The 19,268-nt window shown below is 42.3% G+C and overlaps 1 protein-coding gene across 4 annotated transcripts in view; it reads right to left on the reverse strand.

Annotated features, from left to right (window-relative positions):
• The window catches only part of apbb2a (amyloid beta (A4) precursor protein-binding, family B, member 2a), a 38,738-nt gene that overhangs the window by 19,256 nt on the left and 214 nt on the right, over positions 1–19,268 (reverse strand). Inside the window, exons 1-8 of one of the 4 annotated variants that reach the window (XM_075481316.1) lie at positions 18,947–19,227; positions 15,457–16,781; positions 14,578–14,783; positions 13,461–13,610; positions 12,687–12,772; positions 12,482–12,542; positions 10,447–10,593; positions 8,879–9,006 (exon numbers count right to left, since the gene is read on the reverse strand). In XM_075481316.1, the coding sequence (XP_075337431.1) occupies positions 8,879–9,006; positions 10,447–10,593; positions 12,482–12,542; positions 12,687–12,772; positions 13,461–13,610; positions 14,578–14,783; positions 15,457–16,750 (2,072 nt within the window). In that variant the 5' untranslated portion in view covers positions 16,751–16,781; positions 18,947–19,227. Of the gene's footprint in view, positions 1–8,878; positions 9,007–10,446; positions 10,594–12,481; positions 12,543–12,686; positions 12,773–13,460; positions 13,611–14,577; positions 14,787–15,456; positions 16,782–18,946; positions 19,228–19,268 lie in introns of those variants that run through there. The other 3 variants (XM_075481318.1, XM_075481317.1, XM_075481315.1) reach the window with 3 other exon arrangements.

Raw genomic sequence — 19,268 nt, forward strand, 5'->3', positions numbered from 1 at the left:
GGGGCCAGAGGAGGCCCTCCCTGCATAACTACTACCACATGACACATATTCCCGGTCTCTCAACACACACTTACAGGCAGACAGGCACATCCATTATCACCAATATTGCTGGAAGCAAAGAAGAAAAATATCGAAATCAAGTAGATATTATGGCAAAATGTTTGTTTGTGGTGTATTGAACAGCACAGGTTGCCGGCTGTGTAATTTAAGCAAACAGCTCATGTGTGACTGCATTTGACACATCCTCCGTACCTCTGCTTCTTTTGATTTGCAAAGCTGATGCTGAAAACATTGGTTTATTGAAAGGGAGAAACACAGCCTCGGTTTACGTTGATGCAGCTTTGTGACCCAGTTCCAAGCATTCGTTGTGGCAGAGAGGCAACCGAGAGAGGGAGGGGCAACATGCAGAGGAAGCACACGCAGCGCCCGTGTGTCAACACTCCTCGTATTTCATTACATATTTAAAAGCAGAGATAGATGGATGGGAGAGATTGAACGACAAAGAGGATGTGTGTGGAGGAAAGAGAGATGAGGGTGGGCTGCAGAGGGAGAAAGTTGATGTCCTGCAGTTCCCTCTACTCTTGATCATTTATACATCACAGTGCTGTGGGGCGTGGGTGTGTGAGTGAGTGCGTGTTTGTTCAGAAGCACCAAAATTCTCCACTCAGACAAAGCTTCAGTGAGATGTCACTTCAGTGAGACATCCCCATTCATGTATCTTACGAAAGTGTGTGTGAACGACAGGGAGTGTGGGAGAGCACAGGGACTTGGTGCCGAGTTTGTGTGGAGTTATTCTGAGGTCTACTCCCAGTACAGTTTGGATCATACCGTTTGCATGTAACCTAATTAGATGTATGTGCCATAAATCATGTTCCCTGCACATGTACAGTAAAGAAAATGAGCAACCTGTCTTGGTTCCTACTGTGGATGTGCTAAAGTCGGCTGTTCGCTGACTCAAGTCACAAAAAAAAGCACTTTTTGTTTTAATAGAAACAGGCGAGTTATTTCTTTTGTCTTTGGTTGGGTATCAGGTCTTAGTACAGCATTATTTGAGTAAGCTATTACGTTCATTTTCAGTTTTTATTTTGAAATAAAAAAACAACGTCAGGTGTTTTTCAAGTTCCAAGCTGCATTATCGATTTTGTTTTTATGAATCTCGTTAATGTTTTTTTCTGTTTTATGAAAGAAGATTACCTCAGTTGGTCATGTATTATTATGTTTTAATATAATTTGATGAGAAGTATTTTTTTGAGGGATATTATATTGGGTAAAATACACCCAATGTTAGTGATGGTGATACAAAAATGTTCGTTAGCGTTCTAGGGTAAAACACACACACACACACACACACACACACACACACACACACACACACACACACACACACACACACACACACACACACACACACACACACACACACACACAGACATTCCGTACATGTAAACAGATTTAATTTGACAGTATGAACCGGGAGAAGTCATTTAAATTAATTTACCATCAAGCGTAGAATCAAGTGTTCCACTCTCTTGTCCCAAACACAACGCAGAGCCATCACATTACTGATTGCAGCAACGTTTTCTGTCGAACATTGGCAAATGTACCACAAAGTTCCTTTGTAACGCCAGTGTAGATTTTTTTTTGCTGTCCAGGCAAAAGCCAGCCAAGCTCACTCACTACAGTCAAGACACCCCCTGTGACAAGGTTAATTGACCATCATGGTGATGTGCAGATGAGCGATTGAAAAGCGATTCCGCAAACAGCACCAATCTAAATTCGTTTGTACTGGAGCTCCATGCTGCTCCTGGCAAGATGCCGCCCTGAGCAGCAGCCTGTGTCACCCGAAATGTACCAGAGACCTATTAATGTTTTAACAAAAAGTAAAAAAAGTAAAAAGAGTTTTATGAGTTGAATTATTCAGTTGCTAAATTATTCACTGACAGAGAGTTGTCATCAGTTCTGATAAGCTGATAATAGCTTAGGAGTCAAATAAGAAAAAAAAAGCACTTTTTTTTTTTGTCTTTGTCAGTTTTGAATTAGTGTCAGAAAAAAAGTCAAAAGTTCAAAAGAACTTGAGAAAGAAGAAATGATCCGAAAATGAATACTTAAAAGCGATGGCTGTGTATCTTTAAAATAATATATTTGAATTAGATTAGACAATGATTCTGAAATAACTAAGAGGTGCTCAGCAATGCTTTACCATTTAATACATACATTCCTGTAAACAGCAAGGGCCCCGGTGTCGAAAGCCTACATGAAACACTGAGTATTACAGTATTCAAATATATTCCTCAAAAACAGTGACCACTTTCGCTGCAGCAGCATAAAGGTCCTTCTGTGTTCAGCCTTGCATGACCAGCAAGCATCAGCATCACCTCATGTCTGTGAGTGCCACGGCCTGGGCTAGAGAAGGTTTTATCGGGAAGAGATTTATTGGCTGGTGGGTCGAGGGAGGGAATCTATGGGGAGAGCAGGAGGAGTAATCTGTCAGAAAGACAGGGATTATAGCAGGTGTGCACAATAATGCTAATGCAAGGCAGAAGAGAAAAGAATTGTGAGGGGGAAGGAAGAGATGTTTTTGAATAGTTTGTATTTCTGTGTGTGTGAGTTCATGTTTGACGTTTGACTCTGATCAGCTGACAATGAGGCAGCTGGGACACAACCTCTACCATCATAAGGGCCCCTTACAGAATGAGGATTTCTGGGAGGTTAGGTGAACACATCCTGACAAGAGGATGTGTGAGAGGAAGTAGGAGTGATGGATTGTGGGTAAATGGAAGGACCTGACGGGAAGGAGCAATGACTTGCAGCAAAAGAAAGACGCTGGTAAAGGGCTCAAATCGGTGCAGGAGTGGGGAGGAAAGACCATCAATCACTCTGGCGTGTATCGAGTGAGTCTAGGTGTCGGGGCCCTGTCCCTGTGGGCCACCGGAGGGACATGTTGCATGTTAATTAAGGCTATGAGACCTTGACATCAGCAAACGAGCTGCAGTTTGAGGCAGGGTGCCATAAGCCGAACACGCTCATACAAACTCACTTTATTGATAAACACGGGAAGAGAACGCAAGACGCATTAAAAAATGTATGATACTTGAGGCTTGTGTATCTCTTCTCTTCTCGTTTTCACTTCTCTTCTTCTCTATATGCCACAGCTGTCCACAGAAGGTCAGCAGCTGGGGGAAATAAGAAAGGACTGGAGGGAACAAGCAAGAGTCCCACTGCTGCCCACTAATGAATATGAATGAAATGTGCAACCATCGTGTATTTGTACAAGTGTGTTATTATGTGTTTGCACACATTAGTGAGAACAGGCAGCACTTACAACAGCACACAGCACACATAGAGCAAGTCTACAGCATACAAAGAATCAGTAAATATCTATAAATCAGTAAATGTCTTGATCCCGAAAGGTGACACGTGCCAAGAACAAGAAGACAAGCAGAAATTTGAAATCTCAAGAGTTGTTATTTCCTGTTCAAATAAAGGTTACAAAGAGTAATATTTTTCAAAAAAGCAAAATCAGTTCCCCATGTTGTAAATAATTTTACTCTGGCTTTTTGTTCTTCGCTCAGTGTTTTCTCCTCTCCCTCTATTGGGGAAACTCCACATATGCAGGAACATTCATCATGTTCAAATGCATGAATTCACACATATATCCTCACTTAAGCCAATCCAGGTGGCAACACAAGGCGCACTGATCAAAAATTTAAACATTCTTGTACAACAGCGTACACACTCGCATAATCCAAGTGCAATATGAAACAGCTCCAAACAGCCATGACACACACTTTGAAAAATACCTGCAGCACATCGAGCCCGTTTAATCCTCTCTTTCTCAGTCCCACCCGTGCTACTTGATCTCTTTCTGCTTGGTTTCTCTTTCCTATCTGAGTCTGAACATTCTTGCTCTTATCTCAGCAACTCTGGCTGAAATCCTGCTGCTGACAGCCTGTGTCCCCTCACCTGATGGCTAACCAGAGAGAGCCAGAGGGATGGCGTGCACAGCTTGAAGTCTAACACGCAGCGGGAGTCTAAAGCGTAGATGAGGGCAAAAAAACCCTGAAACAAGCTGAAGTGAATGAATAAAAGCAGATCAGTGTTGTGTGAGGACAGAACAGTTTGAAATTAGTGGAGAGGATAGAAAGAGGGATGTTGGGTAGTAATGGATGACTTGGAGAGGAGGGATGGCTAGATAGAGAACAGAGGAATACTCACACAGGCAGACATCCTTGCCCCGATAGCGACAACTACTTCCTTGCCTCGTTAGCTCCGCCACCACGGTGACATTGCCTCAGCCACTCTGCCGCCGTTCCCCCAGGTAAACCTTTTCCTTGCTTGCCTCCTCTTTTTCTTCCTTTACCTTTTTTTGATCCTCGAGGGCTTCTTTTCCCCTTCCCCTTCTCCTCTCCCTCTTTCTTTCCCCTCCCCCTGCTTCTCCTCCTCCCCTTCCCTCTGCTACACCTTTTCTTCCCCTTGCTTCCACTACAGTCCGCTTCCCTTGCCGTGCTCGCCCGGTCCGAAGAGTCTCCTGCAAGGTCCTGCTGTGCCCGCGCAGGGAAGCATGCCTCTCTCTGCACTGCACGCTTTCTTTCCTGCACTCTCCCTGTTAGTCTTGAGTCTCCTCTCTACTTTATCCTATCTCTCTTGCTTTGCTGAAACTGAAAAAAAAGGGGGTAAAAAAAAAAAAAAAAGGGGAAGGCTTCTCAACGGCGGGACAAACAAAGAGAGGGAGAAAGAAGAAGCAAAGCTTTACAGCCAATGGCACAAGAGAGAGACAGGAAGAGCGCTGGAGACAAAGAGTGGAAATAGCACAGGAGCATTACAGACAGAATGATGGGATAGAGAAGTGGGGGGGGGGACCATGCACGCCCACTCACTCAGTATCACATTCACACACACAGAGTGCTCCAAATATAGACCTATGACTTCATCAATTTGAACCAACATGCAGACACACACATGCAAACATGTGCACACGCAACCGGGCGTGAATGCAGTCAGACTTGCTGAGTGCTCCACATATAGCTTCATGACTTCATCGAAGAGCAAACCCTCCTCTCCCATTGTCCCGCCTTGTTCAGGGGACAGGTTTATATTTTCAATATTTTCATATTGAAACAAGCTAATGGAGGGACAGAAGGAGTACACTCAGAACCAAGCTGGGAATATTCCTCAGATAGACAGATAAAGGAGGAGACAGGCGTAGGAAAAAGAGATGATGTACAGAGCAAAAGGAGGAGGTGTCAGTTATGAAGGATTTCAGAAAAATCCTCTGTCCTTTGATTCTATCATTCACGCAAAGTATATTTCAAGTCTCGTCTTTCTCCTCTTATTTCTGGTATTTTTTATTCCCATCTTCTTCTTTTCTATAATCTGTCTGATTTTGGTCTGCTATAAATCTTGTGTTTCTCAAGCCAGTACTTCAATAATATGATATGGAATAGGACACTTGAGCATTGTAAAGTAGTTATTATGCCCACGGCTTTCAGTTGCCAGTCTACTTTTTTCCAAAAAGCAAGATTTTGGACACTAGTTGCAGGATCTGCTCCCATTCAGGCCCAGCTTGCCGTCAAAGCTCCAGTTCATCTCCAAAAGCTGTTGGATGTAGTTGAGGTCAGACTTCTTTGAAGACCAGTCAAATTATTTCAGGCTGTGGCTGAAATGTTTCATTTTTCTTTCCTTGGCTGTATATATATATATATATATATATATATATATATATATATATATTTTTTTTTTTACTGATTTATAATTTAAGAGAGAAGTCTAAAATCACAGCAACCATGAAAACAGGAGCACACTGACAAAACAACCAGTTACATGTTTCACAAACGTGACACTCAGAAAGCACCTCCGCTGCCAAGGTCAAAGCCTTACCTATCAATTTTAGTAAAAACATGTATCAAGACCAAATCTTACTGAGTTCTTTATTAGCTACATATTGCAACTCTCAACCAGCTTTCATTAAATTTGACCTGGTAGTTTTTGCATAAGTTGAACATATAGTCACACAAACAGACAAGATGCATGCTACATTATCCAGAAAGAAAAACTCATCAGAAGATAAAACTAATCTGCCAGGACATAAAATAGTAGGAAGATCATAATAATACTTGTCTTTGATGAAAAACATGAATTGTTTGACATAAGCGGATATGCTTCGTCACCGCTGTGCAAGTTATCAATCTATGGTTCGTACGATGCATTTCTTTTACATCATATTTGTGTTTTTATCTGGAAAAACCCTATTCTCTAAAGTGTCCCTGTATACTGTTGCAGTAAGATTTACCCTTAATGCAATTATCGTTCTTCAAACTACAAACTTCAATTCTGGATTAAAAGACTTTGATTACAGTGCACTCTAGTGTCAGGACCAAGCGATTCCAACCTCAGGAAAAATGTTCAAATGTATGTTCCAGATACAGCAAACACTCATTACAGTGAGACAAAGCTCTCTCAGAGAAAAATCAGACTGTAAATGAGTTGACGAGTTGCCAGCTTGGGAAAGTGTTTGCATGGATGGGACACAAAATCCTAAAGAATTGATGCTGCCTGGGATGACGTGTACTCTAAGAAAAATTTTGAAAATCACTTCTCCTGCATGCAATACATCAGTTAAAAACAAAAAGAATTTATTACATTTATTATTTCCTTGCTTTTTTTTGTGCATTTCAATATCTCTAGTTCTCGTATTTGTGAGAAATCTGATGAGATGAAGACAAACTTCTAGTTTTGTGTTACAAAGATGGACACCAAACGCCTCTGATCTTGATTATGCTTTACAACCAACATCAGGAGCCTAAAACCGAAGAGAAGAAAGAACTACAGAGTTGAAAGACTTGCTGGGGTAAGACGATAAAACGACGGATGCTTCAATAATGTTATAAGAAGAGACAGAGAGGCAGTGAGAGAAGAGAGGATGAGAAGGAGAGCTATCCTGAGCTGACCCTCCTCTTCTCTTTCTGCTACATGCTTTATCCATTACCGCAGAGAGAGACAGCCACTGAAAGTTTCTCACTCCTCTGAGACCGAAGAGGGCGCAGGGACTTTCTGTCTTTCTTTCTCACTCTTTATCTGCCTCCCACACACATCCAACTAATGTTGTGGTGGGGGTGCTGCTTGGGAGAAGTACAAAAAGAGAGAAGGAAAAGAGGGGGAGAAGGAGAGTGGGAGGGTGAGAGGAATGAGAGAGAGAGGGACAGAGAAAAACTACAGCAGCACTCAGAAGACGAGGAGAAAGACATGAGGAGAAAAATTTGAACATAAACAACAAGATAACAAACATGGGCCGGTGAAGGGAGAGCAAACATTTTACCTCCATTTTCACCTGATTCCCTAAAAGCTGGTTAGACATGTGAGGCACAGATTGCAGACCACCGATCACTCCTCTCATCTGTACGATCCTTGTGTGACACATCTCCAAAGAAAATCACCCAGAGTCTCTTAATAGTGGTTTGGCATTAAGCTTAGAGGACAGATTTTAACAAGACTGGCACAAAGGTTCTGTATGGTTGTAAAGCTGCTTGCATGAGAAACAAATACGCAGACATGACTCATCCATACAAGGACATTAGCACTAAAGTTTTCTAGATGTGTGAAGGGGTGTGAGTTTGCGCTGTTTGCTCTTTGGGTTGATGGAAACCCAGAAGTGGCCCTATCAACGAGGGCTTAGCCAACACCCTCCATTAGTAGCTGTGCTAGCCTCAGCACATTGTCAGCTCAATAGTGAAAGGTTAAGACCATGGGACCTTAGCAAATGACTGAAGGGCCCACACGTTGTCGGTAGGGAACTGAAGCGTTGAGCAATAAGAATAATTATGGTATTTTTAAATGCAGTTTGGAATAATAATGAGGCAAATTCCATTCTCAGCTGATTTGCTTAAACTCCTGATTCAGCTTCTGACTGCAGGAATGTCACATCTGCATTTCACAGCGTGTTTCCTCAGCTGTGTGTTTGCAGATTTACAGAATATGGGCTTGTTTGATCTCTGGGTTTGGGTCAGTTCCTGTTCCTGCATTTCATCGACAGCTACAAGTAATCAGGAAGGCCACAATCAAATCTGCACACAATGCAGCAAAACTGACAACTCCGCTATTATCATCACCACCAGATTCCAAACAATAATGGGAATTCATGCAGCTCAACATTTGAAAAAAAAACAAAAAAACCCAAAGGAGATCAATGTAGAAAATGAGGCAGAAAGATTTAAATTTTATGATAGAAAATAGGCAAAAAGTTGAGAATAAAGTTAACCACATCAAGCAAGGAAAGCAACTAAAAGGCTTCTTCTTGCAAAAGCACAAAACTCTGAGCATAATCTCTTTAAAGTCCTGATACTCAGTAAGCTCTGCTTGTCTGCTAAAAGAGAAACTATTTCCCATTGCTAGAACTGATTCTGAGGTACACTTTCGCCAATTGAATTGACTTCACACATTGACTTCATGGGCTCGACATTCACACTTCTGTCTTTACTGTCGCCCTAATATACCGCCATCGTGAAGCTGAGGTGGAGCAGATCAATAACTTTAGGATTTTGAGATGCATCACACATCCTTAAACATGTTAAGAAAGCTCAAAGAAAGCTGCAATTATTCAGAGAACCCAAAAGGATACTACAACACAACAGCCATCCCACCCACAGCTGCACTCTGGTGAGAAATACAAAAATATCTTGTGCTGTACCGACAGACATCAGAGCAGTTTCTCCCCTCAGGCTGTGGGGCTGCTGAATTCATCCTCCAGGACTCCAGGAAGACTTGATTATGCATTCAACACTACTTTCAATCCCATTTCTGATTCATTTCACTGCACAGCCTTGTGTTTGGATCTTGAACAAGGCATCTTTGAAGAAAAGGGACATCTGTAAAGTCCTCCTACCTGTCATGGTCTCGTCCGACGCCCCAGACACGGATGCTGCTGATTGGCTGAGAGTGAAGCAAGCTGCGATCATCTGGATCAATCAAGGTTAACATGCGATCCTGAAGCACTAAAAGCATCCCTTTACCCTGTAGGAACACAAACAGGGACATACTTGAGCTGTGGTTGAAAGCAGGACGGGGTGGTGGAATGATTAAATAATAGATTTGCAACAAAAGTTATTGAATAGAATAGAAAGCTTTATTGTCATTGCATAGAAGTACAACTAAATTAAGGTGCATCTCCAAATTGTGCTTATATACAAATGAAAAATAATAAATAAACGATGTAAAAATGTAATTATATTAAAATATAAAAAAGGCCTGAAGTGCCGTTCCATTTTGCATACACACACGCATGCGCACACACACGTTGTGTTGTGGAATTTGCAGATGGATTAACAGTCTTAAGGCAGTTTATGCGTGTTTAGAGTTCTGATGGCCCTGGGAAAGAAGCTGTTTGTCATCCTGGCTGTGCGGGCTTTGATGAACCTGTATCGCCTGTCAGAGGGAAGCAGGTCATACAGGTGGTGGGTTGGGTGGGAATATATTTTTTCACACAAGGATGGCAAATCAGCTTCCTGTTGGAGTGTCTTCTCGCTGCAAGAAGGTTCTGAATCCTTTTGTTACTGCAGCGTTTCACATGTTAGCGTTTCACATGTGAGCATGTTAGCTTTAATGGTGTACCCTATTGTCAGACCATTTAAGCTAGGTTGTTTCCACTTTATCATTGATCAGAATGGATCATAAATTTCCTTCTGTCCCTCTACTTTAGTTTGGCCAATAGAAGAGTGACAATAATATTAATTGGAATGTTAACATTTAGAGCAGGTGGGCTATAGCTCAGAAACCCTCTACAGGATAAAGTGACTAATGGATGGATAAAAAACTTTTAAGCTTTTACATTATGCTAACTTGTGATTCCTAACATCTTCTCCTCTCTCATGCAGCATTCCCCTCCTGCTATCATGAGGATCTGAGAGCCCCTTAAATGCACCTCAGGGCGAAAAAGAACAAAAGGAGAAGGTGGTGCTTCTCTCACTTCCTTGCCAGAGGGAGCTGGGATGTGAAGAAGAGACACGAGAGAGGGAAGCAAGTTAAAAAGCAGATATAGTTTCAGCTCTTCGGTACTGAGGCCCCCGAGGTGAAAAACACAACAAAAGACAAAGAGGAAAAATACAAGGATAACAAACAAAAACACAAAACATTGGAGAAAAAAAAAACTGAAACCCTTTTCAGAGAGGGCAGCATTTTAGAAAATAAAACACATAAAAAAGTTGCGGTTTTGCGATGTCATGTTTTCTTTAGCAGTACTTCCGACTTCTGAAAAATACCAGCAAGAATCTTTAAATATCTTGAATCTCTTTAGATTTCTACCAGCCCGGAATAAAAGTACATCAACATCATATCTATAAGGTGCACTCCCAGACATGTTTAAAGTGGAAAATTCAACCATGCTTTTCTGGGGCATGAAGAATGTGGGAAGCCATGCATGTAGCATCTGTTACTGCATATTGTTGACACACTGACCTCTCCCCAGACTCCGGCTGAGTCCCGTATGTCCCTCCTGCAGTAGGACAGCTGCCTGATACAGTGGTGGACGGCCACGCTGCTCCTCCCCTCGCACAGGTCCTGCTCTGCCATCTCCACCCAGCCCAGAGATCGCACTGGAAATGACTGAGAGTGACACACACCTTGTTTATCTCTGTATCATTTCCTACGCTCTATCCTTCAAGTATCAGTCAGTTGTTTTTACATTGCAGGTCCTTTTGGTATTGCTGGCCTTCATGTTGTTGGATAAAATCAGAGTACACTTACCAGAATAATTTTAAGATATCTGGACACTGTGTGCAAAGAGGCAAGTGGTTCAACCAGATCCATCAAAACATGCTTTTTAAGGGTAAAACACAAAGTCAGGGTACACAGCCGCGTTTTTAATGATCCCTGGTTGCACAGGAACTGTGGATGTGTGACCTTATTTTTCAATGTTTGTGGGATCCAACAGCTGGGATAATTTTGGGGTTTGACAATTTTCACGAGGCTAAAACGTTAAGCTCTACATTATTAAGGGGATTTTTGGGAGACGGCACTTGGTTTCATGGGTAGGGTTAGAATTAGGCTAAGGGTAGGTTTACAGTAAAGTTTAGGATTAGACAATCAGCTGTGCTGGTGAGGGTTAGGGTAAGGGGCTGAGGAATGTAAAATATCAATGGGGAATCACCATGAGAGAGATGATGATGTTTATTTTAAAACCTGTCTGATAATCATAACTGTTCATGTCTCCAGCCATATCACTGTTGATAGCTGCCATAGATCTGAGCACATACTTTGGTGACTATAATGATATAATGAATAAAAAAAAAAAAAGCTAAAAGACAACAGAAAATAACATGGATTGACAAGAAAATTGTAAATGGTATTTTTGGTTTTGAGAAATCAATATGATGCAACATTTGCCTTTGTTTGCCTCCTCTTTGTGCACAAATTTGAGTGAACTGGACAATCTCCATTCAACTCCCATATTCCTGATCTAAGGTTGTGGCCTCACTAAAATTATATATTGCTCTGACAAAATACTCTTCCCCTACATTTATGTAGGACACGTAGCTTCCCCTTTCATGATCTTATTCATCTACCAGCTCCATCATTAATAGTGATTATGTCCTCTGGCTATATGGTGTTCTTCCACAGGGGGGCAGCTGAAATTACCGTGTCTGTGAACAGACTGCTTATAGCTCTGTTCACCATGTGACCGCTAAGTGGCACTGCAGCAGAAAAAAAGAAGTAACCCCGAGAGGAAGTGAGGAGGTACATTGCATCGTTGCAAACAAAGCCTGGTGACTCCCTTTTATTAACATACAAAAGGTTCACAGGATTTAACATGTTTAACTAGTTGCTGAACCAAGATTTGAATTCATGTTTAGAAACAGTATAGGATATTTGCTTCTATATAATACTGGATGTCCATGAGAAACCAAATAATAAAGGAAAATTAAGAAAGAGTGTCCACCCTTATTGTCACACAAGCATCTTCAAACTGCGATGCAGCACAGTTATTAATGCTGGATGTCCGAGACTTTGCCATGTGCAGCCGTAATTTCAAATATAGCAAGTGTTGAAGCACGGAAACTGAACAGTTCTTGTGAAGTGAATACTCATTATGACCCCCTATACTGATTTTATCATAGAATTGCATGTAAGAGGCACAATATGCAAATGCAGGTCTGCCCAAGGCCCCTAAAATCAGAGCCATTCAATATTGGTTAATTTCTTGCCAAAGTAGTCTTTCACAGTGGAGTGAACCCCTTCCCGTATTTCCTTCATATATGCATTTTTAATACTCACCATGTTACTGGTCAGTTTACAGTTACCCTAAGTAGTTAGGGAACACTCCACCAGTTGATTTTCTTTTAGAACAACACAACTTTTCCAGTCTTTCGGTCATCCTGTCCAAACTTTTTAAAAACATATTGCTGGCATCAAAATCAAGACCAGTTTCAACATTTGACATACACTTTAGACCCTTGTTCGACGATGTTTTTATGCATTGTAGTTATGGGGTTACCATTGCCTCTGGATCAGAGAATGTGCTGTTGAGGTCCACTGTCTCCAGCTGGGCTGCAGGGCTGCAGGGAAACATCAAGCATCATAAATAAAGTCAAGCTTTAAATATAGAAAAGAAATGCAATATGTTAGGTATTGCAACACAAACATGGTGGAAAAAAAATAGACATTAAAACATGCTTCTTATGTCTGTCTGTGAATCTTACTTGAGCTTAAGAGAGGCATAGCGGAGGGTAGCTCCTTCAAATGCTTTTAGACTGGGATCTGGATAGACCGGATAGTCCTTCAGCTCCTGGAGGAGAAGAGGCAGGCAGACAGTTACTCAGCGACTGGGGATATAAGTAGTGGTAGTTAAATAGTTTATATTCTGTCATCAGTCTTGAAAATGTTTTTGATCTTACAGTATTTGCACTGCAATAATTTGAAAGGATACCACTTGTTTTAATTCAAATTGTGAAATTTTCATCTTTATCATAAATTTTCATCTTTATCATATATGCACCGCATGACAAACATAAGCAGAGAGTACTGGCAGCTTCTATTGAAAAACTGCTGCTGTGACAACAGATATGTATTCACAGCATGATCAAATAATGCTTCCTAGATTTTGTAACTACCTGACACCACCATATCAATATTAATTAGAATACAGTATATACAGTGGACTGACTCTTGATTATTTGTGATGACAATTAACTTATTATGGAGAAATTAATGTTTTTAGGTTTTGATGTTAATAACAAAATGACAAATGGCAAAACCAAAACAAGAGTGTTCCTATAAATTTCAAGTTAACATTCATGGCAAAATTAGTTAATGAAACCCTTGAAATATCAGAAAAACTTGAATGCACTTGAATATATAATTTCCCTTTTGGGATAAATTAAGTATTTTTTCATTTTTATCTCATTTCATTTTCCTGTCAGCAGAGGGAGACACTTTCAACAAGAGAGCACGAAAAAAAAAAGAAAGTGACCTACGTTGGCTGTGCAGGTGGTGGTGTTGAGAATTTGTCCAGGAGAAGTCATGACTTTGGAGGGGGTGGAGGGGGAGCATGAAGGGGAGGGGGAGGAGCCAGAGGGGGAGGGGACTGGCTCCACTGAGCTGTCGGATATCAGACTGCTGGGGCGCTGTGAAAGAGAAAGACAAGTGAAGATAAAGGAAAACAGAAGGATGCAGGATGAGAGACACATAGAGAAGGTCGGAAAGACAGGATTCATCAGGGATAACCAGCAGCCGCGACCTTTTAAATAATGATGTTGGACCAATTTAACTCGAGTTCTAATGAGCTTTTTCAGAGCTTTAAGTTGCATCTCACTGTTCATCAGCAGCTCGAAATGAAAAAGAAATTCACGAGGAGAACTGTAGATGTGTAGGTGTCTGTGTCTCTTACACAGATCATTTACTTGTTGCCATGAATAAATGCAACATTTCTTTCTTTTTAAAGCACGTACACATGTTTGCTTACCACGATAACTCAGTTATCGTTAATATTCAGCAGAATTGAAAGTATATTCCCTCAAGAATGACAATGCTGACATAAAACAATCTTTTTAAAGAAAGTCACTCTGTAGAACCTGGATATACTTTTTAGTCATAAAGTGGACATGGAATGCTTTTTGGGGTTTCCCCTCTATTGGCTGTGCTACACGGCTTTTTATTCATACTCTCTGTAAAAGGTCAGCAAAGTTACAAAGTCCACCTCTCCCTCAGAAAACACTCCTGAAATTTTTCGCTTCACTTGCCTACATCACTGTGACACATTTTGACAATACTTTCCTAGTTTGGCAAACCTCCAACAAAGAGAGAACAGCTGCCTCAAAATCCACCAATTTGACCTATCAGTTGACCAATCAGAGCACACCATGCCATTTGGGAGGGGCTCTTTAACATATTAACGTTTTCTCTTGGCCAGATGTGATAAAATGTGTTACAGCAATGTACATAGAGATGATAAGAAAAACTACAACAATAGGAACATGTGAGAACCCTCTTTTCGTAACATATGGACATCTCTATGAGCATGCTATAGGCTTTTCAAATATAAACTCCATTTGTTTTCACCACAAGGTGTGTCAGGTTTATAGGTCTTCTCACCTCATTCGGTAGCTTAAGCGACTCCTGTGTGTCCTTTTGTGGGACATGCTCAGTGTCTGCCTCATTGCTGGAAGGGTTATGTTGGTTGCTGGAGGCAACAGGTCGGTCATACTGTGTTGTGCCGGTGGGAATATGCCAGAAATAGACCTCTGACGAGTCTGAGATCTCCCGCCAGCCTGGGGGTAGGTCCCCTTCAATCCATACATCTGCTGATGGTTGGCAGGGATCCGTGGTTACACATAGTGTGCATGAGCGTGTCACACAAACATACATGATATATATATATATATATATATGAAGACACATATGATCATGACGTACACACAGACGAAATGCCACAAGCACAAATAAGGGTTGACAGGGTAAATTTCAGGGATGGTCAGTCTGTTCCTACTTAGTTTCTGTTGTCATAGCAACTCCTGGGCTCAACCCCTGTGGTAAGACCCAGTGGGCAACAGTCTCTCCTCCTTCCTCTCTCTCATGGCCTTCTTCTATTTCTCTGTACCCTCACATTGTCTAACTATCACTTCAACATACATGCCTGACAATCACCTCTCATAACACCAGCTCTGCTTCCTTTGCTTTCCTTTTCGTCTTTCCATTCACACCCTGTCCTCTGCAGTGTCCTATACTTCTCTCCATCGTAATCACTCTCTGCACCATAAGGTTGCACATGGGAGCCTTAAAGGTTCCAGCAGTATTGCTGACATACTTGCTTTAGAAAAGGCTTTTTGAAAAATTTCAGATCAGACAGTCTGTAGGAGACAGAAAGATAGAGAGGTGGGGAATGAAAGGAGGGTGTAATGGAGATGTGATTCAAGGCTGACACAGATATGCATAAAAAGAAAAAAAGATCAGATAAAAGGATAAACACGTAACTCCAACCTGTCTCCTGTGGAGTCTGTGGGGAGGGTGTTTCCTGGGACAGGGTGGTCCAGCTGGAGTCTTCATCTTCTGATGGAGTGTCAGGAGTCAGATCCATTCTTAAGCCCACTTTAGGGAGACCACTCTCTGGCTCAGGATCTGGCAGGGGAGCAGGTGCCCGGGTCCGGGTCGGGGTGTTTCTTTCTGTAGCTCTGGCTTGTTTAGGGGAAGACGGTGGGTACTGCTGCAAAAACTGGTTCTCGTTGTTGGGGTGCAGCTCCACTTTGATCACTCGGGGCTGAGAGCTTCGAGGGGGCTTTGCAGGACTACGTGGACAAGCCTGAACTGGGACACAGAGCTCCTCTCTGACCTTTGCTGGAACTTGGTTCTGGGTGAGGTTGTGGCTGTCTGGCACCCACTCCGGGCTGTTGGTAGAAGAGGAAGAGGTGGATGAAAGAGGGGCTTCCACCACCACTGGGAGCAGGGGTTGTCTTGGTGTTGGGGTGGGCTCATCTTCTTCTTGGTCTTCCTCCACCACAGGCTTTACATCTTCCTTCTCCTCCTGGCAGGTCTGCATGCTGCTGTGCTTCTCCTCCTTCTGGCTCTCTATCTCCTTGGCAGGGCTGGGCTGCTCCTTCTCTGAGGAAGGCTGCTGCTTCTTCTCCCCCTTTTCCTCTTTGTTTCCACAGCTGGAGTCCAGATCCCAGCCCTTGCCGTGGTAGTCGAAGAAGCTCTTGGTCCTTCTACGAAACGGAGGCAGCTGAGAGTTGTCTTTCCCAAACTCCAGCCAGTCTGAACTTGGATTATTGATGAGATCATTATGAATTTTATCCACTGTATTGGCTCTGCTCAGCTCCAGCTGCTGGCTCTCGGCTCGTCTCTGCATGTTGGCCCCATTCTTGGCCAGTTTGGGGTTAGTTGTGTTAAACAGTGAGGAGGAGGAGGAGGAGGAGGAGGAGGAGGAGGAGGAGGAGGAGGAGTACAGGGCAGAGCTGGAGGAGGACTTTGTTGGGAGGCCCTTACCTCTGGTTATGGGTTGGTTTTTAAAGGACAAAGCCAAGTTGTCACTTATCCCCATGGCGCTCCGCACACTGGTCATCGAGTACCTTTGACGACTCTTTGGTAAGGTGGCTGAACTTCCAGTTTCCATGGACTCCTTGATGACATCACGGCCAAGCATCTGGTTATATGATGAGCGCAGGCTGAGAGAAGTGGGAGGGGTGGTGGATGTACCGCTACGATTGGCAAGACCTCCAGTTGAGGGCGAGGAACCAGATCGTGAAAGGGGAGGGGTTTGTACTGACATCATGGCTGACTGGAAATACACCACAAGGATGGAGCTGATGGGAGAAGAGATGCTCTGTCAGAAGTAATACAACAGTCGTCTAATAATGCAGCACAGGCCTGAATTATAGGGTATTTTATACTAGATTTGATGAAGGCAAATCGGCTGACATCATCATATTTAAATTTGCATACATATATACATAGATTTTCAAGTTTCAAATGTCCAGCAATGTGCCTTCTTATCTGACGTCTTCACTGAAACATCTCACTAGCTGCAGCTCAACCAGCTTCAAAGGTGTTCAGTAAATCTCTCACTGTGGTGCAGATTATTTTCCATCCTCACACCCTTTTACACATGAGGTGTCACTGTAGGTGTTAAAGAAAACTGTATCAAAGTCATGAAGCTGGATCTCATTTGCATGATATTGGGAATGAGTCAGATCCTTGAGGTATTCAACCAGGACAGACTTTCAAAGCGTGAGCTGATGAGTAAGCTGGTCTGTTGGGAGGAGAAGTGGCAGCATGCTAACTAGCTAGACATGTCTCTTTTATCTCTGGGTGGATCAGTTCTGTGATGCTGGAAACAGGGAGCAACAAAGGGAGCGGCAGAAAATCATTCTGATCTTAAGATGTGACACAAATGGTATGTGGATTACATACAACCCTTTGGACAGCAGGTAGACTCACAAGCATTAGAATAGAATAGAATAGAAAATACTTTATTCATCCCCTGTGGGGGAAATTCAAAAGATTTTTTTTTTTTCAAATGAATTTCTAAACATGCATAAACATCCAACTATGCTTTTTCAAATGAATGTGTATAAACATCCAACTATGCTGAAGTCATCATCAGCCTTTTTTCTCAGAGATATGGAAAACTCAAACCCAGCAGATTTCAAAGCATGATACGATCTTGGGAAAAATTTTATAGCGAGAAGAATCCCTGGACTCTGCACTTTGTCCATGCAGGGCCTCTATCCACTCTCCTCTACCTGGGTGGCTGTCATGGTGCCCCCATCACTGAGCCAGACAACAACCAGTTTGTGCTGAATCTGCACTCATCCCTAGGCCTGTGACTCACGCAAGGTGACAACAGGTACAAACTACCTGCACTGAACTGTCCTGTCTCATCACAATTCAATTTGTCATCAATCAGGAGACCTCATTTCTATTGTCATTCAAATGCAAATTGTATGACATCACCTTAATAGATGGTACTCTTGGTCGTAGGCTTAAATGCTTTTAATAGAAACTTTTCAGGGATTTGCTACACAACAAAAGGAGAAGGACCAAAAGTCTTAAATGATCTAAATATTTTGGAGATATAAGTGAGCCACAGATCATACCTCTGAATATGAAAATCACAGTATATACACTCAAAAGAATGATTCAATCCCCCCCCCCCCATTTCTAAAATAAATGGTGAAAAAACTTACAAACAGTGATTTGCAAACAGTTTTTCAACTCCACATTGTGTCTGAGATACGGAAAATCTAGATAATTGAGACAGAGATAACAACCAGGTCTCTGGTAGTTGGGAAAACTGGGGCAGAGGGAGGATGCGGGGGGAGGAGAAAGAATGGTTATTAAAGGGAGAAAGGGAGAAAGCGAGGGGAATGACACAGCAGTTTCCAGGACAGTTGAACACAGCCAACACAAAGCAGTTGTTATGTACAATAATTCTGTTGTCTACCATAACGGTGGAGGTCACTCAGGAGGTGCAAGAAGATTTTAGCAGCTGGTCAAAAACAGCAGAAACATGCAATCCCTCGTGCCTCAGTCTAATAGTTTCTTATCCAGTTGCTTGACTTGCTTGGGTGCACTGCATTGCCTCTTGTAAACAATGCACATTTTCAGTTATACAGTAGGCCCCAAGTGAATTTCACGTTGGTCATGACCTATCCCTGGAATTACTTGAAAGGATGACAAAATAAAACTTGTTGACAGACAAAATACAATGTCCCCTGTATTTCTGGAGCAAGATGTCAGAACAGGACCCTTATCTGCTCTGGATGCTTGGTAATACCTGCTCACTTTGCACACCTAGCTTAGAAACAAGCGTTTCCATCTGAAGGTCTTTTCTTGTGACTTCACATAAAAAAATATGCTTTGCAGATTAGTCATCCGTCTATTTACAAATAGGCCTACTGACAGAGATCTTAATATGTCACAGTAAACCACCGAATCAATTTACAATGCACTTAAGAGCTGCACCTACTTCTGTTGGAAACGAAATGCAACAGATGAACGCACAGGCAGAGGAGAAAATTAACTTGGAAAAGTCGATGATGTCATGGGTGGAGTATTCTAGCCTCGCGTTTCTTGCTGCCTCAAACTCCCTCGATAACATGCCAGACACAGCTTTATTCTACCAAATCCGTCAGAACGCCGAGGATCCATAGGTGGAGTTGGCATTATTGTGCAATATCTGTCAATATGTGAACAGACGCAGTGAATCTTTAGCATCCGGTCCCTCTCCCTCCAGCTCCATCACCGCCGCACTGGGAGGGGAGCGCATCCCATCAAGAGCATCTATTTAC

Source organism: Odontesthes bonariensis, chromosome 13 (assembly GCF_027942865.1).
Source record: "Odontesthes bonariensis isolate fOdoBon6 chromosome 13, fOdoBon6.hap1, whole genome shotgun sequence".
Classification (NCBI taxonomy): domain Eukaryota; kingdom Metazoa; phylum Chordata; class Actinopteri; order Atheriniformes; family Atherinopsidae; genus Odontesthes; species Odontesthes bonariensis.